The sequence below is a fragment of the Monocercomonoides exilis genome, assembly GCF_001643675.1.
Source record: "Monocercomonoides exilis strain PA203 chromosome Unknown scaffold29-1213020, whole genome shotgun sequence".
In the NCBI taxonomy this organism is placed as follows: Eukaryota; Preaxostyla; order Oxymonadida; family Polymastigidae; genus Monocercomonoides; species Monocercomonoides exilis.
Window position 1 is genome coordinate 522,969 of NW_027150574.1, and position 11,358 is coordinate 534,326.

Below are 11,358 nucleotides of genomic sequence, written 5' to 3' on the forward strand. Positions count from 1 at the left end.
ATTTGAGAGATCTTTCCCTTTAATGTAAACTGTTTGATAGATAGAAAATTTCAAGAGGAAATATTGATGTCTACAAAAGATACATCAGCAGAAGGAGAAGAAGAACAGTATACAACAATTCAATTTAGATCATCAGAAGGTGATGTTGTCGGTGCTCCTTTAGTAGTCCCGAAAAACTTCACTTCAGTAGATCTTGAACAGGTGCTGAATCAAACTCTTGAAAATGTATGAAAGTTAAACAAATCAAATTGAGATTTTAATTAAATTTATTATTCATTATTTTTACAGACTGATGCAGTTCCTTACACTTTTTGGGTGAAAGGAAAAGAAATTAAAGGAACAATTGGTGAATCTTTGATTAAAGGTGGTATAGCCAGCAGTGAAACAACGACTCCTGTGACTTATCTGCCTCAAGCACTTTTTAGGGTTTTGCCTGTTACCAGATGCACTGCCGAACTTCCTGGACATGAAGCTCCTGTTCTGACAATGCAATTCAGTCCGGATGGTTCAATTTTAGCAACGGGATCCGGAGACAAAACTATGCGCCTTTGGGATATGTATACTTCTACTCCTCTTGAAACGTGTTCTGGTCATCGTAGTAGTGTTTTAAGCGTTAAGTGGTCTCCAGATGGAGAGAAAGTTGCCTCTGGGGGTGAAGATGGAGATGTTAGAATTTGGGATAGAGATGGAAAGCAAACAAAATTATTCCATGGTCATTCGAAGTGGATTAATGGTTTAAGTTGGGAGCCATTTCATCTTAATCCCCAATGCCAATTGATTGTTTCAGCATCAAAGGATACAACTGCTAAAATTTGGAATGTGTCAAATGGTCGTTGCGAAGCAACGCTTAGTGGGCACAAGCAGTCAGTGTCATGCATTTGCTGGGGTGGGCGAGGTGTCATTTACACAGGTTCTCACGATGGAAATATATTTATGTGGGATGGAGCAACTGGTGCTCATTTAGGGCAGTTTGGCAGGCAACGAAGCCATTCGCATTGGGTGAACACGCTTGCTGTCAGTACAGACTATGCACTTCGTGTTGGTCCATATGATGAAGATGGTCAGAAAAAGACTGTTTTAAGCGAAGCAAGAGAAGACGCTTGGTGGAGGTATAAGAACTGTGTCGAAGGGGAAGGAATGGGAAGAAATCGATCAAAGAAAGATTCATCATCATCATCTGCCACACCTTCTTCTTCTTCTTCTCCACTTGATGCATCATCATCATCATCATCATCATCATCATCCACTTCTCCTTTATCAGCAACTGCAATGGCATCTTCCTTATCCTCATGCGAGCGTGTGCTCACTGGAAGTGATGATTTCACGCTGTGCCTGTGGGATCCTCGCACTCCAAAAGACCCAATCAAGCGGATGACTGGCCATCAGGGCGTAGTGAACTGTGTATCATTCTCTCCTGATGGGCGTTTTATTGCCTCAGCCTCTTTTGACCGTACAGTGCGTGTTTGGGATGGAGTGGGCGGTGGACTTGTGGGTGTGCTGAGAGGACATACTGGAAAGTGCTACATGGTTTCTTGGTCTGCTGATTCGCGCCTTATCCTCAGCTGCTCTCAGGACTCTACAGCCAAAGTTTGGTCGAAAAAGGACATGGAGTTTGCGCATGATTTGCCTGGGCACTCAGATGAAGTGTATGCAATTGATTGGAGCCCCGATGGAGAAAGGGCTGCATCAGGCGGAAAAGACAAATCAGTAAGAATGTTTGCTTTTTCTTTTTGTAATCATAATAATTGTTTTATTATTTATGCAATTTGTATTTCTTTCAGATGGCGAAGTTAATTATTCATAAGATAAATAATTCATTTCAAATAAGATTATCACTTCAAATTCTTTCTTTTTCAACCAAAAAACAAATTAAAATTTTGCATGTCTGAATAACTTTTGTGTAAATAAAAAGGAGTGATGTGTAAAGCTTTTCAAAAAATATTTCTGAAAAGCATTTACCACAAAATGGTAATAAAAGACTTAAATAAAAAAGCTTGATTTCGTGCTTATGCACGAAGAGTGACAATACTTCAGGAATAGCACAAACAGGGGACAAAGTTTGTGTATTCAACAAAATAATCTCATAATAATTCAAATTCAATAAAACAATTGAAATAATAATACAAATTAAAAAATAATTATAAGCGAATATAACGGTTTACAGGATAAAATAAAAATTTTAAATCATTCATAATAAGAACGAGGAGCAACAACTCGTTCACTCAAATAATTTTGAGGATAACATGATTGGCGGAAGGAATGAATTTGCCCTTTTCGAATTTCCAAAAAAGAAATTGATTTCCCTTTCCGCGTCTTCCATTGATGCACTTCCATGAACAGCATTGCGCTGTCCATTCAGCCCATAAATTGCTCGAATTGTGTTTGGGGCTGTTGATCTGGCAACTTCAGAGTTAGTTGGACCAATCAAGGCTCTCCATTTTGATACAGCGTTTTCTTGAGATAGGGCAAGAGCCAAAACTGGGCCAGAACTCATGAATTCAACAAGCGATTCATAAAAAGGCTTTCCTTTATGCTCTTCATAAAAAAGAGATGCTTTCTCACGTGTTAATCTCTCCACTTTGCTTTGGACAACTGTGAAATTTGCTTGACGGATGATGCTTAAAATTTCGTTTCTGTTAGCGAATGCATCAGGTTTTATCATTGCAAATGTTGTGAAATTAGATTTCGCACGAAACGGTTCAGGATCAAAATCTAAAAGATCATCACTCTCAGTTTGCAATGAATCGAGCCATCTTGTAAGCGAGAAGCCTTTTGTCAGTACTCTTTCGAGAGAGCCAGTTGCGATGGCAACTAAAAGAAACGCCTGGATGATCGCCGTTTGTGGTTAAAATCCTGATCTACCCATTGTGCGCATCTCGCACCCATCCTTTATTTTATCAGAATAAACATTGCTCATTTTGGAAGCTAAATTGTATTTATCCGGTTGCAATTTTGTTTGGAGAACATAAATTTTCGATTAGATTATTTTGGTATTTCTTCGGCAAGTGGTATTGAAAAAATGAACCTTGGTTTGAATATTCGTTAAATCGTTAATATTCGAGTTCATAAATTAACTATAACATTTTAATGAAAGATGATACGTTCATTTTTGGGTTCAGCTTCTTTTTTCTTTGCTGCATGATTGTTCTTTACGTTTCATATTTGGTTTTACTGATAAAAAAGATGAAATTATTTTCGGAGCTAAGAGACTATTGTAAATGGCTCATATGGAAGCCTCTGCCAAGCCCTTTAAATGTTGAGTCTCAAATTAAAAAGGTAACATCATGCATTGAGGTTTGTGGAAGAATATGTTTTTTATCTAAGAATTGAAATTTTTTGTTTTTTCACTAAAGACAATGTCTCTGGCTTCTCATCTTCAGTACACATCTTCTTCTCAATCATCTATTAAATCTGTCATGTCATTGCTTAAGCCTGTTGTTATTCATACTCCAAAAGCTGTTGAGCGGGCAATTAAAAATGATTTACCTTCGAATGATAAAGTTATATGGATTGAACGGGACTACAGTACATGTTCTACTATCCTTTCTCCATTGAATGTTGCGTCTGAAGAATTAAATATTGATTCGTCAATTCTTCAAAGCTCAGTTATGAGTTCATCCAATTCTTCATTCACTCGATTGAAATCGAAGTCCATTATTTCTCATCTTTCAAAAACACCTTTATCTCTCCGTCCTCTTCTTGCTAAGCTTTCGTGCCAGTACAATTTACCGCAACAGCAACAGTTTCAAAGAGGCAATGATCAAGAAAGCTCAAATCCACTTCCACAAATGAATCAGCAGATAAGCACTCAATCTATAAGCTTTGTGGATGCTAGTTGTGAATCAGTAGGCGCTTCAACACAACAACAATCTGTTACTACCGATTTGCATCATGAATCTCATCGTCCGACGAAAAATAAGATTTTGTCTGCTGCTTCAACATTCTTTTCAACCATTTTTCTCTTCCCTCTGTTTCAAAATGTAATGATTCGCATTTTCCCTCCGGCTCCGTCTTTGCCTGCATATGCCATCCCATCCTCTAAAATAGCTTCTGCTTCGTTGTCTTCTTATGACTCAAGCCCTTCATCAGAAGTTGAAAGCGATCGAAACGAAGGAAAGCTTCCACGAGCAATTGCAGAGCTCACAAACAGCAAAGACATTCAACAGCCGATGTATCCATTGGAATACACATCTCAGTTCTTCATTTCATTCTTCGTTTTGGCCTTGCTGTGTATTATTGTGCTGGCTGCCGTCATGTCTTTTGTGATTGTTCCTTTCTTCCGTCCATATTCTGTTGAAAGCACATCTTCTGCTCTCTCAATTATCCCAACTGAAACATTACATGACACTTTTGAACCACACATCGGAACCAATTCATTTGAGGTTACTAATAATTTGGATCATTTGCCTGAAGAAGGAGTGAATTCAAGAGAGATCGATTCAACGCAAAAGTCTGATGATCAAAAGGAAAACTCTTCTTCTTCTTCTTCTTCTTCTTCTTCTTCTTCTTCTTCTTCTTCTTCTTCCTCTTCCTCTTCCTCTTCTTCTACTACTACTACTCAGCATTATTCCTTCGGTTTCCGCACCTTTCTCCTTGTCTTGTCAATTGCCTGCTCGATGCTTCTCTTCTTCCTTTTGTGTGTCACACTCTCTCACATCCACGAAGCACGTGCCAGTCTCAACACTCAGCCAGTCTTCTCTTTCTTCTCTTTCTCTCTGAGCGGAGTGCTTCGGCTGCACCGCGTCTCTATCAAGCGCCGCCCACCAGAAGAGACACGAAGACTGCTGAAGGAGAAGAAGATGCTGAGGCAACGAATGAGAGAGAGCGAAAATGATGCACAGAATGTGGAGAAGAGAAGAAGCTATGGAAAAGAAGGGAAGGCTGATCAGACAGAAACAGCACATCTAAACAGAGCAAGATTGATGATGAATGTTGAGACAGGAAAGCAAAAGAGCAGCTCGTCAAATAAACACGCCAGAACCAGAAAGAGGAGCAGAGGCCGTTCGCATTCTCAGAGAGAGAGAATGCGCCATTTGACAGACATGTCAATCAACGGGGACTCGATTGACTGGCAGCTGACAGACACGCTGTTGGACGATGCGTATGTGTTTCTGAGTGAGAAGGAGTATGCAGAGTATGTGGCCGACCTCGAAAACCCGAATGATGCAGGTTCGGCTGAAGTGAAGAGGCTGAATGGGGAAATGGCATATGATTTGAATGAAGTGCAGACAGAGCAGAGTGAAAGAGAAGGAAATGGCGCGGGCAAGACAGAAATGAACAGCTCAATCAGCACTTTACAGTCAACAACGACATCAACGGCTTCATCAGCTTCTGATGCTGCTTCTCCTTCAACTTCTGCTATTTCTTCTTCTTCCTCCTCTTCTTCTGCCTCATCGGATGTCAAAGGCATCAGACAAGATGCACATCTCTTGCCTCGCAGAAGGACAAAAGTGACATCTTCCTCTTTGCCTGTGTTCTCCACCTCTCCAATTGTCAACACAGAAACCATTGCAGAACTGCCTTTACTCGCTTTTCAGCAGAAAATGAAGCAGATTTTGAGTCTCTCAGCGCCAAAGGAGCAGACACCCAGTGAACGAAGCAAAGCGAAAATTGACAGCCCACAAAGGAATCTTACTGATGGCAAGCCAAAAGGAGTGCAAAGTTTATCCAAAACCAGCAATTTCTCACCAAATTCATCTTCAGTCTCTGAATTGTCGTCATCCATGCGCAGTATCAAGTACTCAGATTCTGCCCAGCTGATCCGCCCAGCCAAGTCAGCCACTGCACTTTCACAGAAAATACCTTCCGTTGGACTGGATCAGAGCACTTCAGACAGCTCTTCTCTTGTTGGAATGAAGAGCAATGAGGAGCATTCTCCAATGCTCACGATTGATCTACCATCACAACTGGATGATTGTGACGACCTCGACATCACAACAAGGCCGTTTGATGCGAGTCCGATTGGACATTCAGACGAAGAGAACGAAAGAGGGAAGCTGCTGGACAAGCAGATGGGGAGAGGAGAGGATGGGCACAGCTTTGATTCAGAGAGCGAGCAGGATGAGGAAAAAGAGAAGGAGAAGGAGAAGGAACCAAAGGAGAAAGAGAAAGAGAAGAAGAAGAAAAGTAAATCAAAGAAGAAAGAGAAAGAGAAAGAGAAAGAGAAAGAGAAAGAGAAAGAGAAAGAGCAATCGAAGAGCCAACAAGAGATCAACGAAGACTCGTTCAACGACAGCAAGTCAGATGAGTCGTCTGCCTTCAGCAATTCAGAGGACGAGTCGAGCTTCAACGACGAGAGCCAGATTCTGAAGACGAAGCACCGCTATCAGAAGACTATCCAACAAACTGACGACATTCTCACTCGAATCAACTCAGCAGACGATTGGGATGAGACCTCGCCAAAGACGATGATTCCTCTGGCTGAATCACTGCTGGCTCTGAAGAATGCTCAGTTGGCTTCATCTTTATCATCATCTTCTTCTTCTTCCTCCTCCTCCTCCTCTTCCTCTTCTGCCATTGTTGAGTTCTCTCCTCCATTGAAAATCGCACAAAGCAGGCCACTCCCTGGCGTGCATGCCATCACACCCTCAGACTCCCCCTCTCTTCCAATGGGCTCCTTCACCCTGACTGCCTCGTCCACTGCTCCTTCCTCCTTCGGCGCTTCAATCTCTTCTCCCACCCCTGCACACACCCCGTCCTCCCGCACACCCTCCAGACAGAGTTCAGTCTCTTCTCTCTCCACAACTGCTGCCCTGCCAAGTTCTCCCCCTCTTCTCCTCTTCATTTCTGTCGTTGCTTCGCCTTCTGAACCAGAATTCGACTGCAGCGGCACTTTTGAGCACGAATTGTCTCCTTCATTATCGTGCGTCCAGGCATTTCCCACAGAAAATCCATGTTCACCTTCTGCAGTTGCAATTAACCCGATTGCTACTTCTGGAACAGGATCTTCGGATTCTTCATCTTCATCATCATCGTCGTCATATTCTTCTTCTTCTGAAAATGATGCTTCAACACTTTCTCATATGCTACCTTCTTCTTCAGCATCCTTTTCATCCTCCTCCTCCTCTTCTTCTTCTTCTTCTTCTTCTTCTCCCTCATTTGCATCATGTCAATCATCAGCTGTTGGCTCTGCCCCTTTCTCTCAGCCTGGCTATGTGGAGATAACAACACCAGCCAGCTTATCTTCATTCAGCACAGGCAATTCAGCTGCCTCTGCAAACTCTCTCTTCAGCTATCCCCCCACATCTCCTTATGTCATCCGCCTGCCGACTCTTCTCTCTGTCCAGTTGGAATGCCTTCTGAAGATCGTCTGTCAGAACTATGTCCCTGTGCCCATCCCTCGTCTCCGTCTCCTCTACTCTTCCATCTTCCCCAGCTCTTCTGTCTCTTCCCCTACTCCAACTGCCCCTCGTTCTGCCTCTTTTTCCTCTTCTCGGCTGGCTGAGTCATCTTCGACTCCTTTCCCTTCCGGCCACTTCCAGTCTGCCTTCTCATATGCCACTTCTTCTGTCTCCAACCCCCGCACACCTCATTTCTATCGGCCATACACTCCCTCTCAATATCGCATCATGGTCTCTTCTCCCACCCCTCAGTTGCTTCTCTCTTCTTCTTCCTCCTCTTCCTCTTCTTCCTCTTCTTCCTTCTATTCCAGTCGGTCTTCAGCCACCACGCCCATATTCGGAATGTCGTATCCTTCTTCTTTTATTCCCTTCTCCATCGCCAAGAACACCTCTCCTTGTGTCACTCATTCACAGCCACTTCAACAGTTCACCCCTCATCTTCCATCTGAAATACGCTCCACTTTGTCTACTTTGGATGCTGACCCTCTTTCTGCCTCATATTCTCATCAAGGCCATCCGGCAAGCTATCAAATATCAACTAATTTGACTTCCACTTCTGTGTCGGCTTCTTCTTTGTCTTCAGCTTCTTCCACAAATATCGCATCTCCTTCAATGGCATCATCGTCATCATCGTCATTGTCTTCTTCTTCTTCTTCATTTTCTTCTTCATTACAGTCGTCTCAATCAACAGCTTCTGTTATCAATGCCACAAACGACTCTTCACCAACAACTGAACATTCAAGTCCATCGCCTTCTGTTTCTCTCTCTCTTTCTCTCCAAAATGTGTCTGATGAATCAGCCATCACAAAAGAGGAAAACATTCCCCGATCCTCCAGCACTCCACTTGCATCTTCAAACAGACAAGAAGCAGGCGCCATGTCTCTGCAGTATGAAACTGTTCCTTCGTCATTTCAAAGCACCACTCAGATTCAGACGCATCAACCTTCTCAAAAGCAAATCAAAGATTCATTTGCACCTTTGCAAAAAAGCTCAACAATTTCCTTTTCTTCATCTGCTGCACACAAAAAGCATCAACCTGATTCTGATCTGCTCAGCGAGCCTTCACTGGAATTGTCTGAGAGGCAGAAAGGCAGCCGGAAGAGTGTCACCATCCAGTCTCAACCTGTGCGCCCATCCACACGCAGACCACAGCCTGTGTTTGCTGGGCATTCGTCTTCTTCTCACCATTCGTTTTTGCACGCTCCTCTGCCAACAACACTTGCAGATGACGAGTCTCTGACTTTCTCAGCCATAGGAGACTATCTGAAGACAGACAAGGGATACACAAGAGAGAACTTGGCACAGAAGAGCAGGGCAGAATCGTCTGAGCAGCAGAAAGCAGAGAAAGTTGCATTGGAAACGATGCAAAAGCCGATCGGGACAGAATGGATGGAATCAATCAACACGAACTGCCTCGGCCGGAACAACCGTTCTGGCTATGCAACTGCACAGACAACCAGAAAAGACACAGAAGACAGCAAAGAAGATGCACCAGAGGTGTTGAGTGATGCTGAGACAGACGGCGAGTATCTGTCAATGAGCCATTCGAAAGCATCAGGCAGCTCATCTTTTTTGCAGCATCTGCATCAGAAGACGAGGATGCTCCGATATCTCGAGCCACAGGCAGGCGATTGGTCGGGTATCATTCCACTGAAAAGTATGAACGCACAGCCAGATGCTGCAGGAAGTGGAGAGACACTTGGACTGATTGCTGGCGGAGATGAGGAAGAAGAGACGGAAGGGGGGAGCGATGTTGTGTATGCACGTTATGATTATGAGAATGACAATGATATGAACAGAGGAGCTTCTTATTTCGGTGAAGAAGACGGTGAAGAAGACAACGGAGAGTCGAAAAAAGGTGCATTTGCGTCTTCTTCTTCTTCGAATGCATCTGCTTTAAATGCTTCGCTTTTTGTGTCTCCAACTTCTCCATTCAGACAGTTCTCACCTCGTCGTCCATTGGACACACACAAGTCGTTGTCTAATCTGTCCTCTAAGCACAAAGCTGATGCCACAGGCGCTGAAGAGGAGTCGAGAATGCTCCAAGAACATGTTGCCAATGCACAGGGTGATGTGGATAGCGATAAGGCTGTTTCTATTTGGGGAATGAATAGCCAAGTGAAATAGAAATTAACTTGGGCAAAGTAATTTTGTATTTTTTTATTTTATTTCTTATTTGTTTTCGAATTTGGGATTTGGGATTTATTTGTTTTGAATTGTATATTTTTTAATGTTGTCGCAAACATTTTCGTTTGCGATGTTTTCAGATTATTGCGTTTTATGTTTCTTTATTTTGAGTGATCTTCTTTAGTGGTATGTCTTCTTTTTCAGAATTTTTAAGCTCTAAGTTTATTAATAAGTATTGCATATGCATAATTGTCTCTTGTACTGTAAATGTTATATCATCATGACTTTTGAAACTTGCTGACATTTTTCGACTTCCAAAAAAAACAAACTTTAATCTTTTTTTTTATTAAGAAAACAAAAACTTGATGAAAGTGTAATGAAATGTTGATTCATTCAGATAAGAGAGCTGTGTACTTTTCGTATTCAATGTCCTCAGATGTTTTTTCTTTCCCCATAAGGTGTGAAATGGATTCTACAGCTTCCTTTATACTCTTCTCGATTTCTTCTTGATCAGATTGTGGAGTGCTCATAAAATGATGTTGTATATCGTGGACTTTAACCCAGACCTAAAATAATAAATCACAGGATAGATATAATCATTAATAATCGCAAGGCTTATCAAAAAAAATTTTTTTTGAATTAATTCAAACTTTGTCGTTTATTGGCCTTCCTCCAGCACTCACAAGGACAACAGAGCAAATGGCTTGAGGATCTGCACTTTGTTTTCGTAAGACAGTTGCATCTGGATAAATCTTTTTTATTGCAGCTTCTGCAACCTCTATCATAGCTCTTCCAGATTTCGTGGTTTTGTAGCATATTGCAAAAACAAGTTGAGAATTAAATGATGGCTCTTCTTGTATTTCTAAGTAAACAAAAGAAATTATATTGCCAAACATGCAAATTTTCAAACATACGTAAACTTTGTTGATTTTCTTCTGATGACTGTTGCGATGGAAGCGTTGAGGTAACCTGCATTGATGTTGCTGAAGTGTTGTCTCCATGTGCATTAGTATTTGGATATGTACCATACATTGAATAATACCATGTGCAGTATTGCGTCCATTGTTGGAGGTAAAGTTGCATTTCTTCTTGATACTTTGTATATGCAGATATATATTCCTTAAGTTCTTTAAGTTGCTCTGCTGAAAGCTGTTCAACGGAAGTGATTATAGACTCTTCTGTTTGCATTTTGCAAAAGAATGTTTTTATGATTTACGTAATATGTGTGTTAATTTTAAGAAAAATAAAATTTCTTTTTAATGAAAAAAAATTATTCCGCACAAAAAAATAATCTTAAAATTTTTACCATTTTTTATTTCAGTGATAAATTGAACAAAAAGTGATGGAATAAAACAGGATAGTGATTTTAAGATGTCATTTGCATCTGTTTCACTTTTTAACAATTTATAACTCATCCTTTCTTGAATTGTTAAATCTCAATTGGGGCAATTGTTGTTTTCTGACTTTTTCATATTCTCGCAAAATCATGTTCGATGAGCAATAAAATTCTTCAACTCGGTTTTTTCGGTTGATCCAATACTTTTAAAAAAAGTCAAAACGAAAACGAAGATTTTAAAAAAAAACCAATAAATGAGTCATACCATCTCCTGGAAACAAAATATCAACAACTTTCATGGCTTTTATTAAAGTAAGATCTAAAAGGCTTTTTATATGATTGCACAATTTCTTTTTTCCTCCTTGCAGATTGTATTCCTCAACGAATTCATCTGGGTTTTCAAGAATATCAGCAAGCGTTTTTAACTGTTCCTCATCCAAAAATTTTAGTTTGCTGGCGTAAGGAAATTTTTGATCTTGCTGAGCAATACGCTCAATAGACATCAAATAAATGAATTTTGAAAAAGATAAAACATATAATAAATTCTTTTCATTT

General features: G+C 40.9%; 5 protein-coding genes across 5 annotated transcripts; 2 read left to right on the forward strand and 3 right to left on the reverse strand.

Annotated features, from left to right (window-relative positions):
* Window positions 1–43: 43 nt before the first annotated feature.
* On the forward strand, window positions 44–1,882 carry MONOS_9532 (putative notchless protein). The gene is made up of 3 exons (XM_067880042.1): window positions 44–225; window positions 289–1,715; window positions 1,782–1,882. The coding sequence occupies exons 1-3, from the start codon at window positions 67–69 to the stop codon at window positions 1,792–1,794; spliced, it is 1,599 nt and encodes a 532-aa protein (XP_067725364.1). The 5' UTR covers window positions 44–66; the 3' UTR covers window positions 1,795–1,882.
* On the reverse strand, window positions 1,832–2,866 carry MONOS_16836 (nucleoside-diphosphate kinase). The gene has a single exon (XM_067869705.1). It carries the CDS (start codon window positions 2,660–2,662, stop codon window positions 2,219–2,221), a length of 444 nt encoding a protein of 147 aa, XP_067725365.1. The 5' UTR covers window positions 2,663–2,866; the 3' UTR covers window positions 1,832–2,218.
* A 6-nt stretch (window positions 2,867–2,872) lies between these two features.
* MONOS_9533 (uncharacterized protein) lies at window positions 2,873–9,755 on the forward strand. Its single transcript, XM_067880043.1, has 3 exons — window positions 2,873–3,029; window positions 3,095–3,294; window positions 3,354–9,755. Exons 1-3 carry the CDS (start codon window positions 3,020–3,022, stop codon window positions 9,465–9,467), a joined length of 6,324 nt encoding a protein of 2,107 aa, XP_067725366.1. The 5' UTR covers window positions 2,873–3,019; the 3' UTR covers window positions 9,468–9,755.
* Window positions 9,756–9,856: 101 nt separating this feature from the next.
* On the reverse strand, window positions 9,857–10,729 carry MONOS_9534 (uncharacterized protein; the record flags this gene model as incomplete). The annotated part of the gene is made up of 3 exons (XM_067880044.1): window positions 10,382–10,729; window positions 10,118–10,329; window positions 9,857–10,033 (listed from the first exon to the last, which is right to left on the reverse strand). The coding sequence occupies exons 1-3, from the start codon at window positions 10,653–10,655 to the stop codon at window positions 9,857–9,859; spliced, it is 663 nt and encodes a 220-aa protein (XP_067725367.1). The 5' UTR covers window positions 10,656–10,729.
* A 248-nt stretch (window positions 10,730–10,977) lies between these two features.
* MONOS_9535 (uncharacterized protein) lies at window positions 10,978–11,306 on the reverse strand (the record flags this gene model as incomplete). The annotated part of the gene is made up of 2 exons (XM_067880045.1): window positions 10,978–11,006; window positions 11,069–11,306. 2 exons carry the CDS (start codon window positions 11,304–11,306, stop codon window positions 10,978–10,980), a joined length of 267 nt encoding a protein of 88 aa, XP_067725368.1.
* Window positions 11,307–11,358: the final 52 nt, after the last annotated feature.